The sequence below is a fragment of the Prenolepis imparis genome, unplaced genomic scaffold (genome assembly GCF_030444845.1).
Source record: "Prenolepis imparis isolate NDT839.2.m4 unplaced genomic scaffold, iyPreImpa1.0 SCAF_10, whole genome shotgun sequence".
NCBI classification, from domain to species: Eukaryota; Metazoa; Arthropoda; class Insecta; order Hymenoptera; family Formicidae; genus Prenolepis; species Prenolepis imparis.
Window position 1 is genome coordinate 9928678 of NW_028141168.1, and position 20367 is coordinate 9949044.

The following is a 20367-nucleotide window of genomic DNA, read 5'->3' on the forward strand; positions in this document are numbered from 1 at the left end:
TCGACGAACCTTCTGTTTCCATTCGACGAGACGAGCATTTTGCTCCTACAACGATCGAAACCGCTAACGTAGTTAGCGTTGATCGTCGAGAATTTTCGCCGTGTATTTTCGCTTTGCCGAGCGCGGCGAATCGTAACAAATGTATCGACCACTTTACCACTGCAGCTAACGACCTTTTTCGATAAGTCGCGCCACACCGTGCTATCGTACAAAGCCGGTCGAATATTCAAAAGAATTTCTAACTGTCTTTCTCTCTCTCTCCGTCGATGCTGCCTAGCGAGCAGAGCGCGAGTTGAAACGCGAGGGGCAACGAACTTTGGTTGAAGTCACGGCAGCAGACACGGCAAACGCCACGTTAGGGATTCCGTAGTGATATGTGTCGCTTAAATAAACTTCAACGAGAATAGATCGTCGAAGTGGAACATTTGATTTTAGCTACGACTGTCAAAGGTGTACGTGTGTTTTTATCACGTTATGCAAAGTGCGATATATTCGCGCTTTCACGATTAGGATTTAATTGCGACATATCTCGTCGCACACTTGGTCAATTTTTCATAGAGTTTACGTAGAGCGTTATTATATTTTTAGTTAAAGATAGCATTTTTTAAGAGTCAAAGATGTATCGAACCTCTATATCGAGATCTAAATATAATCTCTTAAATGGAATCAATGTATTATCACTAATAAGCAGTAGTTTCAGAATCAGCAATAATAGCTATTTCAATCAGTGATGTTTAAAAAAATGCATCTTATATTATAATATTTATTTATAATATGTAATATATAGAATGTCCAGTAATAGTCGCCCTATTTATTGTGTCCAGGTAGAACGGGTTAAATGTTAGTAATAATTAATGAGAGATTAATTAAAAATGGTCGATCAATTCGCGCGAGTATAAGGGCACGACGAAAACGATAAAGGTCTTTCCTACTCGATTTAACCCGCTCTATCTGTACACGACAGGTGCAATGATTATTACCGGATACCCTGTATATATATCCCCCTATACTTTCTACATTAACCAACAATGTGTAAAACGTTAGCTTCCGGCATTTAGATGGAACTGGAAAGTCATCGTCAATCGTTCGATCCGTTAAAAATACGCATTCACGAAGCGAAAGATGCGATCGATCAATGTGACATGTACAATTAAGTTTTGACGGAGAATGATGCGCGAAATAAATGTCGTATGTAATGGATGGTCGAATATCGAGATTACTCTGCTATAGAAATTATGTAGAAATAAAAATAAATTGCTCAATTACGTTTGTGAAAAGATCTCTGAAACACTCGCATTATATCTGTCATTTCTCCGTTTGAAATGATAGCGCCATTTAATACTTTGTATATAACGTGACGAATCCCGGCTATGCGTTCAATTTATTCCCCCTTCAACCCTCCCCCTCAATCCAACCCCTGTGCGACAAACATCTTCGCCTTCACCTTTCGTGCCGTTTCGCGTCGTTCGTGTTCACGTCTTCGAGAGTCCTTTTACCGCGCGGTTAGCGGAGGGACGAGGTGTGAACGAAGAACCACAAGTGGCCCAGAAAGGGGGTGTCCCTTCTCGCCCTCGGGGGTAACTCAATCCGCCGGCCGGCCAGGTCGGCCGTCGCCCGCGACTTTTACGGAGTTACGCGTTTTCCTGCCGCCATTACATTCGATATATATACGGGACGTCGGTGAAGGTCCGATCAGCCACGGTCGATTGGAGCTACGCCCTTACACCACGGGAATAAGCCGCGTGCCAGAAAGGGACAGATCGAGCGAGAGGGAGAGAGAGGGAGAAAGAAAACGGGACCTGAGGGGGTTTGGCGGATCGCCAGGATATCTCCCCTCCGCAGGCCGAAGCGGAGATATCACGGCGCGATGGGTGATTCACGTGCGCGCGAGCGAACAGTTACCGAGCGACGATGCAACAAATTAACCGGCAGTAATTGGTTGTCGTATAACGTTACCTCGCAATTCGCGGAATTCTCTAGGGAGAGGCCCGCGGGGCGTGCACGTCAAATAGCAACGTCCGTCGTATTATTTCAATAACAGACCGAACCGTTACATGCTGGCTGGCAAATGTGTTACTGCCTGCGTAAATCTCACTTGGCTTAAATCACTTAATCTCTGGCTACAATGCGCGGGGATTTCGGAATTTCTTTTCTAAACGGTGGGTCCTGCGTAGCTTTTGGGTAGACGTGTTTATTTATGTTAGGACTGCCGTGTGAGTTAGCATCTTTCGAAGAGTAGAAGCACGAACAATAGCGTACCCTCTGAATGATGGATGGAAAGAAAAAAAAGAAGTAGCGGTTGATTTTTTTTTTTTTTTTACATTATATTGCGTGCGCGCACGCGCTTTCATTTTATATATTACTTATATTATATATCTATGTATGTATACGGAGAAACACGTAGCGTACTTATATATACACACACGTATACATTTGACAAGACATTAATTTTGATACAACTTGTCGCTCATTTATCTTCAGAAATTTAATACGCAATTTAATTACCAAGTCGATTAATCGCGCAGAAAATTTATATTAATTCAACGTTTAGAATATTCATTCGCTCCTCATCACTTGTGTTAGGGTACTTGAATAATTTTTACAATGTATAATATTAAATATTATACACACAACACATAAACTTATGTTAAAAGCCAATCCAATTTTCAGACAATCTCCGAACAAATATTTCGCCAGTTCATAAATTTTCCGAAATTTTCCTTCATATAGGACGGCCGTATTACAGCTATGGCATTAAAGCGTAACAAGTATCACGGATTAAAGAGCCGCCTCCGAAAATTAATTGGCGCGCGACGATCTCCACGGCAGCCGTCCGACATAGTAATTGGGAAGAGAAACGAGCGGGCCAATTGTGGCCACCTGTTCTGTTATGGGTGCGTAAACGGAAGGGGCGCCTTAAAACACTTCGCGTACGCGTTTCACAATTCCCAACCGTTACCTAGCTCGCTCCCTAAAGCGTCGAGTACACTCAAATAATCCCCAAGCAGGACCTCGCGCACCACGAATATCAAAACTCGGTGAACCTTCGCGTAGAGTCTACAAATGTCAGTTAACATCGATCAAATAGAATTACCGAATATTAAAATTTTATTTAATTTTTTAAGAAATAAACCAACTTATACAATATACAATTAAAATATATAATTTATATCACGAGCATGAAAAAATTGTGATTTAAATTCAACTTGTTTGAATTTAGAAGTGAGAAAAAAGAAGGAAGCACATATGGCCATTAGAAGTCATTAGCTAAATAGGTTATGCATAAAAAGAGGATTTACATAATTCACACGTAGATTATTGTTGCTCGTACGACCGCTTGAAAGTTTCTTCGTGCCATTCATCACACTATAGTTACTCATTTATATTGATTCTCGAGAATCTCGAGGTATAAGCGTTTACGAAAAGGTACGCGTCACGCCATGAAACGCGAAACTTTCACGCGAGAGAGTTCTCTTTTATATTAGAGAAATTAGGACCCCCCGATCGCGTCTCCATCCGGCGGCTCCGTTAATAATTTTTTTGTCTCGCGCTCGTCTCGAGGGGATAACGACTCTCTCGAAAACTAAATAGCGAGCAAGCAAACCTTGTGAAACCCGTCAACTGTTTCCAACGAGCGACGGACTTATACTCTCTCCCCTCCGATTCTCTCGTTAAACGATGCTTACTGTGAGATACAAGAGACGTAGGTAGCATCTTGCCGGTTCCCAGGGATACATGCGGGCGCGCGCGATAAACATCGAGATAGGCTGAATCGTGTCGAAGAGGGAGCAGGTAGAAATTGTCGGGACAATTTTTAACGACGGCCACTACCGTCACCCACCGTCAAAATGCGCCCGTGTCTACCAGCTGTCCTCGAGATGATGGCGCCTCTTCTCTTGGCAGTCTCAAGTATTGCTCGCTGTTCCGGCACTCGCTACCTACACTTAAACAGGGACCATATTTTTCGGAAATAAATTCATGACGTTGATGTTGTGGTCAGCACCCTTTTGTAACCGCAGATTCGTAAAGCAAAGTCGCAGTAGGTTCGAAGCGAAGCAGACATTTTTAAACGCTGCATTTCAAATAGGATATGATGAGAAATACTATTCGAATTCAAAGTTCTTAATAAAAAGTTCGGTTGCCGTAGGGTTATCTCGTCTGATCAATCAAGAAACTAATGGCAGGTGGTTCCCAGCAACACACTAGAAAATCGAGGAGAACGGCGTTTTAACTACTTTTGCGTAAGATAAATTTATCATAAATCTTTCCTGTCCGAGATTAATTGCTAGATGAAGATTAAGCCATGAATCTTTCCAAAGAGGAAGAGAATGTTAATAAACGATTCGATGGATTCTTCGCTTGAAAAATGTCGTTGTCAACAACGAGAGATTATTACACAGTCGGAGATTCCATGGGAAGTTATAGAGCGAGATTGCATCTTAATGCCTTCGCGCGCGCAGAGAACGAGAGAACAAAGTTTATTTATCGCCTCTAGTGCACACTGCCGCGTGTTTGTCATTACCGTTAATGCAGTTTTAATAACTCAAAGTTTCTACTCTTCTTTGATATTAACAATCCTACTTCAGCATTTCTCTGTCCGCCATTGTCACGATGATGCTCGCTTCCAGCATCAAGTATGCGAGATGCAAAAAATTATCAGCGTGGATGCGCGCGGTCAAGCAAGCAGTCGCTGTTCTCCAGCACTTCTCTTTCAAGCTGCACGACCGACATATCGTATGTCGCGTTCGTTTTTCACTCGCATATATCTTCCGCGACGCTTACAACCTCTTCGGCAGAGTATTCAGGCCGCGGCGAGTGTCCCGTTTCACGAAACCGACCAGCCACCAAAATGGTGCCTCTCGTAATAGGATCTACCACTACAAGGAGTAATCGGAAGTTTCCTGTGCAGATGGAACGGCAAGAGAATTCAAACGTTGCTCCTATAAAACCATCCGCGCTAACGACGCTAATAAATCCCACGTCGTACCGACGTCTTCAGAGGGACAGGAAGGGGCGGGAGAGGGGAAGAGGGCATATCACCGGACGTTGCAATATATTGCGGGAAACGGCGGGATCGGGATGAGAACCACTGCGATATCGCTTGTCATAAGTCACTCAGCGTGTGGCATACAACGAACATGGGAACACGTACGTAGGATCTCTACACACAAGCCCGAGTCTCTCTCGACTTCTCTTCCCTTTCATTCTATTTTCCTTGGTGCTCTTCTCGCGTTGCCTCTCAGCCTCCCTCTGGCTCTCTTTCTTTTATCAACCGTCTTCCTCCAGCTTGCTCGTCTACCTTTTCTTCTTCGTCCTTCACGCGCTCTTTCTCTCTCGTCGTCCATTCTCTCGTTATACATTCAACCAGTTGATCTTACGAGCATTTTACGGACACTCCCAGACCAGGACATCGCGCGTCCTGCATCCCCGCTGGGCTGGTCCATCGCTATAGAACGAGCGGGTTCATCTTGCACGCTAATCTAGTCGCATCATCGAATTCGGTATTGCGATATAGTTTGGTTTAGTCGTTAAACGAGACAAGTAGAGAAAACGCCGATAATTCATTTTACGATTCATGTTTGAACAAATTTCATACAAGAAAGAGAGGATAAGAAAATAAGAGGATGGAGAAAAAGAGAGATGAGAGTCAAGATATTTATTACGCATGCCGACGCAAATCTCACGACGAGTCACGGTGATAAGAATCTTTTGATATAAGACATTACTAAAAAATAAAGAAATTTCGAATTAAATCCAATGCGAGCTCTCTTACCACTTGCGATATAAATAGTGATCTCGAATAAAAGATAGGATTTAATAAAATATAACACCATAATATAAGAAAACGTATATAAGAAACTCAAACAAATGCTTTTCTTCTGTGCGTAGAATTCTTTATGTCGAAAGAGACAAGCAATTTATCGCTATAAATTTATGTCTCCATTTGACTTCTCTAAGCATCATATAAATATAATTATTATCAGTTTTTTTAAATATTACCGTCTTAATATATCATCTGTCGTAATATATAAAATGAAAAAGGCTGTTATTCTTTACACACAGCAAACGTTTATAAAGAATAGAAGATACTATCGACGTTGGATTATTTGCACAAGTGACTGAGCACAAGAAAGAAACAAAAAAAAAACCAAGATTTATAATAGTCGTAAAATCAAACGAAGAGGAACTCTCCAGGAGGTACATTCTCGGATATATCTCGGGTTTCCGATTTCGAGAATTTTTTTTCTACTCGCACGCGGGGTCCAGCGCGCTACCTGGCAGAGGAGAAAAGTTTCTTACGCTGTCGAGTCCAATGTGACAACACGGTGTCATGTGACAGTTTATTCCGAGTCTCGAATTTCCCGGCAATATTTAATCGATCCCCCGAACGAGAGAAGTTCGAACGGCATTTCTCAACGTGCGACACCTGGAAGTTAATTAATGTTTCGAATTTCCAATTCAAAGATATTTTCCCGCGATCTTTCTTTCTCTCCAAATCGCAGTGCGAGCACCAGTAAACGTCGATATTCTCCGACGAAGGCGCGCAATCGTTCACGCGGGTACAAAAATAGCATTAAGGCATCTGGCGCGTTGCTTTGAGACAGTTGTGGAATCGATTCGTTCGGCCACTGGTAAAATATACATTAAAAAAAAAAAAAGATTGTATAAATTATAAAATCCGCGCGCGCGCGTAAATACATAGCTAAAGAGATTAAACTTGCAATTCATCTTTTCGAGGTCGTGTGTTGTATTTCCGAGGATTTATGTATGTAGCAGCGTGACTTGTTCCAGACGATGTAAATCCATATATATATATTCTCTGTCTGATCAAATTTTTTTTAGCATCCAATTTATATGTAGCGCGACGCGTTCTTATTTACACGATTGTTTTTACACCTTGTGAATATGAAACGTTTCACCGTACATACTTCTTCATTGTGTATTCTCTCTTTTTTTTCTGTGTTTTTCTCATTCCTCTGTCGAAACAGTGCTCGCTTCCGTTTGCCACCCGACATGACGAACGTCTACGAGGCGAGAAACGAAAGAGAGAGTAAAGAGAGGAATCGGGGGAAGGAGGGGTTTGGGGAGAAAGAGGGAAGACACATAATGTCTATTCATCGCCGATCGAAGATGGACGTTCTCTTTCGAAGGGTCTGCTAACGTAGCACGCATTTGAATATGAAAATATGCCACGAATTAAAATAACACTGACTGTGGTGAGCTACGTCGGGCGCGATCTTAAATAATTCATGGGATTTTTCACTTTACCGCAACGTATCCCGGAGTAACCGCGATCTTGATGCTGAAGCGCCCCGCCCGATCTTGTTGAAGAATATCGTAGGAGTCAGCTGTTTTTTTAAACGATCTAAAAAAAGACTTGTGATAGCTGCGAGAGAAGCTTTCCGAATTGCATTATATTTTATCAAAGAGTCTAGAGAATTCTAATTCTCTTGGCGCAATATTTCTTTGACATTTTGTAACTCGAGTAAAATACGAAATTGATATAAGCATTATCATTAATTCGCGAAAGTTCAAGACGTTATCGGGGAAAAAAATTTTATTTGCGTATTGTGCCATAATGCGGTCCCCAGGCATCATAAACTATTAATATACGAGACTGACACAAAAAGATTGTGCAATATCAACTACTTAAATGAGGTCACGCATAAACGATTTGTCGTACATCAATATAAAGAAGTCTCTCGATTCAATGTAAATGGACATGTAAATCACAATTTTTCGTTTTTAAACATAATTGATTTTCTATTATTCTATAACATTTACAACATTTTATTATTATTGAAGCGATATTTATTTAACGAAATAAAAATTCTCTCATACTCAATATTATATAAAATAAATAAATAATTTCAATGAAAAAGAAATATGATACAACGATATTTATAAATATATCCACATAGCTAAAAATATGAAAATACGACATGAAGGCGGAGTTTCGAATAAAAATAATTGAAAGATCACTAACAGAAAATTAATCAATTAATTAGAAAGAAAATTAATTTACTTTTTAACTAATCTAAATCTTCTCTAAATAATTAGAGAAATCGAATAAACTAAAAAGACAACCTTGCCGTATTCTTAGACACGAAGAATTATTGTAGGATATCTCTTTGATCTAAAGAATGCGGAAGCTCAGGTCTTAAATTCCTTAATACTGACTTTACAAATAATTGTCATTGTTCCAATTTAGAAGCGGCACATCTAAAAAATTTCACGTAAACTTGTCAAAAATATTACCGAGTTTAAAGTATTATAACATATTTTATTTAAAACATATTATTATTTTAAAAATTAATTAGCACAAATTAACGTTTTAATCAGCTGATTTCTGTCAAAAAATATTAATAAAGCGAAAATTTGTTAATTAAATATTCTAGCTTACATATTTATATTTATATTGTATATGTTATAATGCGAAATGATAAGATTATTCTAATATATGTATGTATTTTATTTGTTACAGGTAGCATTGCGGTACACAGTGCGATTCACGCGTCGTCTATTGCACGTATCGGTGAGTGAGAAATTGTTTATTTTATAACATTTCTGTAGCGATAATGGGGGTGCATATAATATGTTGAAAATATTAAAATAATAATGTTTTATGTTTTAATGTTTTTTTTTTTTTGCGAACAAGGATAACTTGCGGGAAGCGTAATTAAAGCGAGACTTAAGTGAGACGGTAAATGTGATTTGAACTAACAAACTTTCTCTCGCGCTGAAAAGAAAACTTTCGTCCGTAATCTCGGGATTTATGAGCGCACGCGCACGTTGTAGATACCGGCAATTTACACGTTAATCTATAGCTGGGCGTATATTATCTCGCGCCCCATCGTTTCGCGATTTTGTAATCATTGCTGTATAAATCAGGTAATAACTGACTGTCTACGTTACATATTATACTCGTTAAAGTCGTGACATTACGTTAGCCCTTTGAACGTAACTTTCTCTACGGCCGGCTGCGACACGTGTCACGTACCTTCTCTTACCTTATCGTTATTTACCTGAGTTTGTCCGATTTTTAAGTAAATACGGACCACCATGCAGCTTGCAATGGTACAGAGATTTCTTTATGCCTGATTGTCGAAAGGGTCTAACTTGAAGATAAACCAGACAGTTGGTCAAATTTTTTCGCGAGGCTACCGGTAGTTATCGTAGTAAAAAGAGAGATAAGGCGGTATATTTCCGCCACCGAAACAGATAATCTTATAACATTCTCGTAACATTACTCGCAAAGAATTTTACCTCTATTATCATTTCTTACCTGATATTTAAAAAGTCGACTTCCGACCATATTTTTTGTGTATAGACTCTACAATAGAAGTTGATTTTTTTCATTTTTAGAGACCTTCCTTTTTTATTCCTAAAATTCTAAAATTTCTTTATCTACTCATTTACATAACAATTATCTGATAAGCAGCTTAAAATAAAAATGACTGATCAGGTGACGTTGTAGGTAAAAATACAAAAAGTTAGCAATAATTCAAGTCTCATGATTAAAATATACATTTAAAATATTAATTTGTATTTGATATTCTAGTATGTAAGGTATTTGACTTAAATTTTAAAAATGACAATTCTATTAATATTAGGACATCAATACTTTTTATTTTTAGGAGATTAAGCGTTCAGGCAAATTATAAGCTTGAATACATATGAAACTTTTTTCTCGTTCACATTGATTGATTTCGATACAAACAGGAATTTTTGATTTAACATTCAATCATCAGGATACTTTCGCTAAGAAAAATCAAAATCCAATGGATAAAAAAAATAGTGCATACATATTGCGCGAGTGCGGAAGACACCCGGTGCGCAAAAAAATGTACACGTCGTACAACAGAAATTCCGTTTTACGCGTAACATTTTCACACGTCCGTGCTTTTAATGGTCCATTTTAATGTACATAAAAAAATATAGCGGCGTAAAAACGAGCGTCGGCGAGAGCGAGAGAAATTAATTGCGAATGGCAAGCACCGCGGATGGCGGCGCGTTCCAGGAGATTACGCCGTGTCCCTGTCCCTGGTGTCTGATGCGGATACCGTGTAGCAGTGGTATAGAAATCGGTGGATTCGACTCTCTGATAAATATACGCGCGTATATGTACACACACGTCGCGTTTACACGCCGAGAGGGCCGAGAGAGAGGCGTGCATGCGCGGTTTTATACGATGAGAACCGACACGTCGGTAAATTTCAGCATGATCACCGGCTACAAGCCTTACGACAAACGAAAGGCGCGCAGGCCACGTATACCGTAATATTCTGTCGAATTTACGGGGCGCCGTATGTTACGACTTTATTATAGGATCCGCGGCGCGCGCGGAGGCTCGTAAGCCACGAGGGTGATGTTACGTTTCAATGCAGGAATGTATTTCCATTTCGCTCCGATTCAACGTTGATTATCGTGAGACTTGGGTGTACTGTCGCGCGAAACAGCATACGAGGGATCCGCTTGTCGTAACAACTGCGACGTGTAGCTCGGATCGCTCGTATAAAGCCCCGACATCATTAATGTTGTCTTTACAATGTATGTATGCCACACGTGTCAATAATTTTCCCAGATTTCGTTACGAATTTTAGTATTTTATTATTTACCAAACAATGTAATATTTAACAATAATATTGTACAAGTCGAATTATTATATGCGCGCTCGAGAGAAATACATTTTTTAAACATTTTTCAACCGATTTAATCACAAAGAGCTTTTTTACGGACCTATTAAATTATTGGAACATTAATTAAATTTGAATATGCATTCTCCGCGATGTTATTAGACGCCATACAATTAAGTCGAGTGACTGCACTCGCATACTCGATGTAAATTCTGATTTATGGATCATAATGGGTCCTCGTTATTCACTGATAGATTATTATCGGCACGTCATGTAAAGAAAACTATCGACATGATACAATTTTCTCTATAAGAAATTACGGATAGAACATGATTAATTTCGATCGTTATCGTGAAATTCTTTAATTAACTAGCGACATGCTAAAACGACACACATGACGAATGTATATACCGCAGGATGCTAATGAAAAACGCTTCGTCATTTGACGAACTTCACCGTGTATATGTATATACGATGGCACCGTCGGTTTGATTGACAATCCGAGTTTATTACGTTCCCTCTTGCACAAGATAGAAATTTACATTTTTCCACAAGCCGTTGAAAATCGCTACCTATGAATATTATTTGTGAAAAGAAGCTGGTTACACGACTGGTTATACAGACCGGTATAACAAGGTCACGTCGTTTAGCACGGAAAAAATGGTTTTACATGAAAATAGAGGGCAAATTAAGGGCTTAGTCCAGGAGCCCATATAGTTCCAAGAGCCGTAGTCGAGTAGGAGGGACCCAGCAGTCGGAGCGATTTCAAAAGTTGCAACCATTGAGACTGACAGAGGGTGGTCAATGCTATTGAAATGCTGTTGAAATATATTTTACATGCCGAAAGGAAGTGAGAATTTTGCTACGCACCGCATGCCGAACATTATTGTTGCCGAGAAACCAAAGAATTAATATTCAGAAGCTCACGAATTTTCAGAAAACTATAAATCTCTTGTGTGTATTTACACTTTTACACCTCCGGAAATCGAATCAGAGATTTGTATCCTGTCGCTGGATAACAAGTTATAAAAATATTTTTTTTTCGGACGCGCTCCAAAAATCTCACGGACTTATTTACACAGCCTGCGAAAAATATATATGGAAAAAATAAATATTTCGAATAAAATGTATCTTTTAAAGTACACAGATCAATCAACGTACAAAAATACTTAAAAATATTAAACTTGAAATACTAAGAATATAAACAATTTAATCAGATCAGATACGATTTGTTTAGTAAATTTTATTGCACAAAAACTAATTTAATTAATTGATATATTTTCTGTACAGTTGAAAATTTTTTCTTATAAGATATTTACAAGAATATATGTAATGTCTACGATCGAATCGCCGTCGCAGGAACTGTTAATTAGGACCTTTGTCCCCGAATCGATAGCCTAAAGCGGAAAGGGATTTGAGAGAGTGCAGCCTAGTAACACAGATGATAGAATCCGATAGGGCCACGTAGTGGATCATGCAGATACGATCGGGATTCTGTATTTTCGCGACTAAGCCAGCGCACCACTGCGCTCCCCGGGCGGACTGTTATATTTTGGTGAGATGCATCGATCGTCGGGCGGATACACGTCCCACGAGGCTCGTTAAAGGGAGACGATCACACGTATGCGCGCGCGCGCGCAACAAGGACGGTATTATCGTAGAATGGCAAGAAATCCGACTCCCCGTAGGCGGCTTTATAATGCTAAGACGTCGCCTACCTGTGCATCGTGGCACTTATTAAATCTCGCTCCGGCATCTCTCTCCTCGCCACGTACATACCTTTCATCTCGGATTACCGCTCGACCGGTACTCGCAACCAATCGTGCTGCCTACGCCTCGAATGTCAGAGGCTTCGCGCGTCGCGAGATTTGTTGGAATCAACGTCTTTTATTCTCGTGTTTCTCGAACATTTCATCGTCAGCCGAATGTTCGTCGAGGTCGTTTTAACTTTGTATCCTCGTCGACATCTGCAAACTTGCATTCGTCCTCTTTTTTCCACGCGCAACATGCTCGAGAATATATATGTATGTAGCTGTATACGTATATGGTATATATATATATACATATATGCGAGCAGACGCATGAATCAAAAGAATCCTTTCGAGAGCATCCTCAACGTCTCGAAAAAGTCGGAAAAGCGTATCGGTTCGTCAAGAAGTCTGTTATTAGATTTTTCATTGGAAAACTTTCTTTGACAAGTTTAGACGCACATTGCGCAATACAGTTGCATCGTGCAAGTTTGCTCGCTACATACAAAATGTAAAAATAAACGCGCATATACGAAAGATTTTCAAAAGAAGCATATAGATGAAAAAATAGTTTGATACACAATTGTGTATCTCTATAAATTTTTCAATAAAATCTTAGATATTTTCTATATGAATGGCAACAATTTCGTAATCTCTCTTTTACATAAAATAAATAATTGCAATCTTTTAATGCAGGGGGGAAAAATTGAATAACAAAGAACAACAATTTATATAATAATTATATATAAATAATAATAACATTCTATATTTTTTATCTATCATTTATTTAATTCAGCCTTTCAAAGATATTTAGCCGATATATGTATATAATCGCATTTCTCAATTCCGACTTCAATTGTTCGGAGCAACGTGTGAGTTCGATTGAGAGGCGGGGCGGTCTTTTTATGTTGTTTGCAAACTTATGCGTGGGTACCCGCGCGGGGAGGGTGATCGCGCGCTTTCCAAAAGCGAACAATAGAAGGGAAGCTGCCGTCTAGACTCTAGACGTAAAAGCCGAAAAAGTTGTGACTGCATCTTGCAGCGAAGGATTCGTGAGCGAGACCGTATCCTGAAGATGGCCGACAGACCCCCGGAGAGCTCATATAGTATATCGCCCGGAAAGTATCCTTCGTCGTCCTTTCCTCTCCGACGCAGCCGACCGACCTGGCAGACAGAGAACGAACGTTTTGGTCACTTGACTCTAATATCAATTTGTGGCACTCAAAAAAGAAACGTCTCTACCTAACATATACATGATGAGGGTTTCTCAGAGAGCCTCATCTCTCTCTCGTTTGGAAAGCACTTAATTTACATTAATTTTATTCCACGCTCAGCAGAGAGAACGTAGACTCTCTTAACAAGACTATATTTCTTTAAAAGTAAACACTTGCTCGCGCATTTTGATTGGCATTCTGATGCCGACGAACGGCTTTCATAATTCCTTTACCAAACGATCGTGCAAAAAAAATCAAGATGCGTGTGCGATTATAATTTAGACTCGTCTCAAAATTACTCGCTAGACCCATCCAAACATGTAATAAACTCATGTCGGATATGTTTACGAGTCTCAAATGAACCAAGACTAAATTATATCAATGCATGACCCATTATTATGAGAATCTTGACGCATTGTTATGAGAACCTTAAAAGCGCGATGCAAGAGTGCACCTGGAACTGGTGCAGTGTTCGCGCTGATATGACGGCGTTATCAACGGCGGACCGTGATCACCCGACTCTAGCGGTGTGAGCGCGACGCATTATGTAGCACATACCATACGGATGATAGGTGACAGGAAGTCGTAATCTACCCCTTCGCTATCTCCCGACAAAACCAGCGATTGTTTACATCGTGAGATTTTTAAATAAGCTGCTAAGTAATTTATTCACGCCCCTCCCTCCCGCTCCCTACATCTCGTCTCATTATATGATGCTCCGAACCTCTAACGATTCACACGATAAACCATAACACAACGGCGTGCATCGCGTGTAGATCTGCGATTGACTCGTGAGACAATGCTTCGTCGGCCGTGGAGAGAAATCCGGAGAGGGATGGGGAAAAGGGGGAGAAGAATTCGGAGGATTCCCTTTCTCTCTTTCTTCCCAGAGAATCTTGTAGACGATTCACTCGAGATGTGAAAGCCGCGCGTCGCATCTATAAGCTAATTTCACGTTGAATAAAAACGCGTAATCCTCTGAAAGGAAAATCCATTTAACGTTCTCCTCCGTCCTCTCAAGATAAATTGCTTTTCGGGGGTGCCTTTCTAAAACGACGTTGCAGGAAAGTTCGGGGATGACAGAGTTTCTTTGCAAAAGACCTGACGAGACCTCCCCCGAGAATCCCCTATTTTGGTTTCGTTGACTGGTGGACGCCAAGCGTAACTGTCAACCATGACCTGACAATGAACACGAACACACGTTGCCGAAAATCCACTAGGGGCAAATACTTTAATGTAGACTTCAATATGCGTTGGTGTCGTATTCTGTATATATGTATTTCTCGTTCCTTTATGCGTCTCGGCGGTATTGAGTATTTTCGCTCCTTCAGAAAACTTATCAAACATTCCACACAACGTCTCTATCGTATCTAGGAAAAATTCGTCGAATTTGGTGTGAAATAGCAGCATCAATATTTTTTAAAAATAATTTTTCAGATAGTCAGCATTAATTCTTTTATTCTATGAAAGAGAAAAAAATTATCACGGATAATTTTTTACTTTATTCTAGATCGTTTTATATGTATTAGTGAGACATGTTGAAATATAATTGACGCTGTCTGCGTTCTATTTATAACTTTTCTTGATAATAAAAGGAGATTAAAGGGCAACGACAATCGTGAAAGTAATAAATTGAAAAATAAATGACAACTTCGTATAAATAGATTATTATCCGCGCTTCGTGACGATTATTTATCACCCCCTGAGAGAAATTATATTTATATGCTTGTAAATCACTTTTACAAATGGTGCATTCTGATAAACCGCGTTAGCAAAACATTTGATTATTTGCTCAAGCGCAGTGATTCTCATAGCTCGATGAACGATCTGAAATGACATTTACGCGTCTCTTTAAATCTTCCTTATTTAATCTTATATCTTGCGTTGGATTACCATCGACGCGTAGATTGGAAATAGATTGGTCGCATTCTCTCGTATGTAATTCACCGCATGTTGCAAACGCTGTCACATACCGGCGCAGCTCGCTGTTAAATTGGATCTAAGCTGCTGCGACCGCAAACCCGCGAAAAGGAATAGACAGTCTCGCCGTGTTTTGACCTTTAAACTCCCGTGTAGAGAGCTTCCTTCTCCCTCCTCGATCCGATTACCAAGCGAGAGAGATTGCAACGCGGACCACCTGGCTCGTACAGGGAATTACATTCGCTCCTCGGACGAGTAACGCGTCTATAGAAACTCTAACGTCTCTGAAGCCTCGCGAAATGGTAATCGGAACCAATTCCGAACCGATCGTCGCCGTTCCTTTGCGGACGCCAACGGCAGATGCTGAGGAGAAGACGCGAATCATCCCTCGACTTCCTTCCTCCTCGTTATTGCTCTATCAGGGAAAAGCGTATGCCCGAGGGTCTTGTGTCCCCTTGCAGAATCCGCGGGGGATATCGGCCACTGCGAGGATATTACCTTCGCTCGCAAGAAAACCGATGATATATATGTATATATATATTTATTCGCGAGAATATAGCAATATATTTCAAATAGTGATGTCTGTGCGCGATGAAGGAAGGTGTTTGGCGTCAGATCGCGATACGATGCGAAATTTATACGACGTCGAGAACGTCGGAACGAATACTTAGCATGAATGAATCTGTGAGATATCGCTATTGACACAAGGCGATGGCAAAGTATGCACACATCGCCAATGTGTCAAACTTTAACAGAAGTTTCTCGACGAGTATAGAGCTGTTTTTTTTAATTAGAAGAAAATCTTTCGTAGCTGAAAAAATATTCTTTCCACAACATTTTTATATTTTTATTATACGTCTCTCGAATAAGAGATAAAAGTTATTTAAAATGGACTAACAATATATAAGATTTTTTATTGTCTGTTTATATAATTAAATATTGCGCCGTCTTCTATTATATATTTTTTCATTATGTCCATATTGTGGGGACGCCTTACATAAAAATAAAACATACGTAACGTTACAGAGATTCCAGCGTACGCAAGATATAACGATATACTCGCTTCCTCGCACGTGGCTTTTACGACCGTAATAAACATGCCAGTTCTCGATTTTTTTTTTAAACGCGAAAACCCTAATTTTTCGCATGCGTGTCCGCCACGGACGACGTCCGCGAAAGCACATAAAATTCGGACAGTAGCAGACAGTTACGCGGTGCTCCTTCTTCGGGAACGAGGCTGGACAGTTTCATTTTACATCGACGTAACTCTCGAACGCGATAACGACGATCGAGTAGAAAAAAAAACGAAGGTCGACGGTATTTTTAGCTTGGAGTTGTGCGACAAAAAAGTTTCTCGCACGCCGCGTTTAATCAGCTTCGCGCATCGCAAGTGTTCCGGATGACGACGAGGACGAACGACGACGTTATTCGACTCATTAATCCGCTTGTCCCGAGATAGACTATTTAAAATAAATTATTATGCATTTTTGCAGACATTTTTATCGGGGACACAGAGTCTATCGCCCGAACGAACATCGGCGACAAATCGGTCGTAGCATAACGAGACGACAGGCGTTTCATTTAACAGCGGCGACGCGCGAATTGGAAAGTTTATCGCGTCTCGACCCGGGATCGTCGAACTCCGCCGCTTCGTGTCCTCGAGCCTCGATCTCGATCTCGAAGAGGTAGGTCCTCCTCTCTCGGGAACCGGTCGTGACCGTACCTACGCGAGACGTCGTTAATGTCGTTCGCGAGAGAACGAATCCACCTACGAGTCGAGGGGGTGACCACGTCTCGCCGCTCGTAACCAGCCCGAAAAGAAAGCAGTAAGTCGCTCGAAGAGCCTTCAGAGAATAGAGGAGGAGAGAGAGGAAGAGAGAGAATCGCGGACCGATAATAAGCGCTCGTGAATCCCGAAGACCCCGAGCAAGGAGAAGGATCCTGCCCGAGAGAGACCGTCTCTCGTTATCCACGGCGCCCGAGCGTGACGTCATCTCGCGTGCGATGCACCCGCGGAGGGATGCATCCGTGTCGTGTGTGCGCACACCTGCGTGTACACACAGGTGTGCGCACACACGCTACAGGCCGTGAACATCTACACACGTACACGCGTGCATGGTTAAACGCGAGCTAAAGTCGGACACTCGCTCGCGCGAGAGTTGCGACAGCCAGCGTCAAGAGAGATGCACGAGAGATGCTGGATGCTGCGTGATTCGCTCGCGTGTACCAGTCGAGCCGAGGACCAAAGAAGGGGGGCAGGCAGAGCCGAGGGGCCGGTAGCCCCGTCGCGCCGAAAGTCGACGAAAACACACGAGCATAAAGCAGCCGCCACTTCCACTTCCACCTTCCCCACTCGCCGTTTCCTTTTCGCTCCTTCTCTCGTAGCGATCAGTCGCGCTTCGTCGTTGCGTTGACTCCGTCCTGGCGCTCTCGTCGTGCTTTCCCGCTCGAGTTCGCCTCACTTCGGAGTCGAGTCAGTGCGCCCGTGTCCGTCGTTGGGATAGGGTCGCGATTCGTTTGTTTAGTCACACGTGCTTCTCTTTCTTCGTCTCGTGAATGCGCGCGTCTGTTCCAAGCAAAATATTTGGAGAAACTACTGTCGCGTGTCTGTGCGTGATATGCGCGCGAGACTCCGGAAGTATATCGATATATACGTAAATACGTAGCCACGAGACGTTTCATGTGCGCGAGATACGAGACGCTTGTTTACGCATCTGATTTAGTGCTCCCGATCGCTCATACATCGTGTATACACGCGCAGTAGCAAGAAAGCAAATGTGTTCTATCCATCGGGACTGAACTCCGAGCTTCGTGTGTTTTTATTCTGAATCGAGGCTCCATTCGTTTTTATCAGTACACCAGGGATATAATGGATTAATTTTCGCCGGGTGGCTACCCGACGCGGCGGCTGCGACTACTCGACTCTCCGCAGGCCGAACAACCGGAGCGGAGCGCAGCAGGAGTCCGCGATAAATCAAGGTGAGAATCCGGCTTTGTTTTCGAGAAGGGTTGGCGCGCGATAGCCGCTCTCGGTCTTCCATTGACCAGCCTCGCCGCCCGGTGGAACTGTTTTGCGTCCTCCTCCGTACCTACCTACCTTTCTCAGGTTCTCTCAATCTGTCTCTCTTTCCCTCTCAGACACATCTCGTTCCGACGAGGCTTTCTCTTCCTCCCCTCTCCCTCGACCCTCGACTCTTTCCCGTTGCTCTGTCCCGGGGCCCTCTGCGAATGCTGCAAACGAGCATCCACGAGCGCATAGCATATATTCCACAAGCCTCCTCCACCTCCTGGTCCTCATCCTCCGTCCGTACAGCCGCACGCTGTTTCTCGCGCACAAGCGGACCCAAGGGAGATAGAGGAGAGAGAAAGAGAGAGATGCGAGAGACGCGTCGTTTCTCCGGGTTCGGTTCCGACGTCGGATCTTGATTGCAATTTTGCTCTCTCTCTCTCTGCTATATATCGCCCTGTCTCCCTATGCAAATCCACGCCGGCGGAAAGTCGTCACAGTTGAGAGACGCGCGTGAGGATCTATGTTTCATTAAATAAGTCCTCTCTTTTTTGCCGAACGGAACTCGCGGATCGCGAGTTCGACAACCTTTCTTCGAATTAACGACTGTGAAAAATCTGACGGTCTACCGTTATTACAGTGAAACGCGACGTGAAAAAATTGACTATCAATTCGATGTTTCGATGTTTCGCTCGGAATAGCGTTGGCCGGACAATCGCGAGCTAACGGAGATCGATGAAGCTAGATAAATCACATCTTTAAGTGAGCGTCGAAGAGTTCCGAGAAAGCGACTGGTGAAATCGATCATTAATATCCAACAGAAATTCAAGTTGATATAAGACTTCTTTCTACGATGTGCAAATTAATTTGAGATATATGAAACAGATATATATCTGTTTCTTTAACTAAAATTTTCTCAATAAACTAAATTATTTATGAAACTAATTATATATGAATTATACATGACTAATTATATATGAGATTTTAGAAATAAAAACTCATTTTCAAATGTTAGATTCTGAAACAGAATGCGCGACGATTCGCGAATAGATGTTATGCTTTATCGGATATGTACACACCAAGAGTGCTTAATACAGTGCAATCATTGTTATCCCGCGGGATGGCGGATGCTTATTTGCTTAATATCCCAGTTGACTGTACGAATCTGTTGCCGCTTTCTGCTGTCTTGAAGTCCGCACGGAACTTCATATTAGCAAAATGTATACATTATGAATTACACGTAATAATATTTAGATATAACTACTAAAGAGATGAGTATAATTATATACAGATTTACAAGCATTTCAGATTACATTTATTAATATATCAGTATGACATATATAACAATAAGTTATAATTTATTCTCTAATATAATTTCTCTCCACAATTTTATAATATAAAAGAGATATTTTAACGTCGTTTTTTTTTCCAAGAACCGCGTGTCGGAATTTAAATTACGATCATTAAGACGCGAAAGATTCACATTTTCGCGAACGACGAATTTTCGAAAAGAGAGCGCTTTTTTACTCATTTCACCATTATCACGTAACAACAGCGCGGACGAATGAGACACCATGCTAAAACGTAGGGATTGCGCATTACCAACGTATTACCATAAATGCGCGACAACAATGCGAAGTCGCGCAAGCAAGCGATGCCCTTGGCTTAGGGTTCGCGTCGACGAGAAAGAGGCGATGTTCGCGTTTGCTCGTAGCAAACCCGTATAATGGAGAATCCGTCGATGTAGCAGCAGGTATTATACGCTCGATGCTGCCGCGGATGTAAATCACCGGGAAAAAGTCGGGCCGCGCGATAAAATGTAGCGCTTGTCTGGACTCGTC

The 20367-nt window shown here is 41.5% G+C and overlaps 1 protein-coding gene across 5 annotated transcripts in view; it reads left to right on the forward strand.

Moving 5' to 3' along the window:
- Fz2 (frizzled 2) overlaps positions 1-20367 on the forward strand; it is a 97797-nt gene that overhangs the window by 50278 nt on the left and 27152 nt on the right. For 4 of the 5 annotated variants that reach the window (XM_083048820.1, XM_083048819.1, XM_083048822.1 and 1 more), the window contains one exon: positions 8486-8536. In XM_083048820.1, coding sequence (XP_082904946.1) covers positions 8486-8536 — 51 coding nt within the window. Of the gene's footprint in view, positions 1-8485; positions 8537-17894; positions 18499-20367 lie in introns of those variants that run through there. The other variant, XM_083048823.1, reaches the window with a different exon arrangement.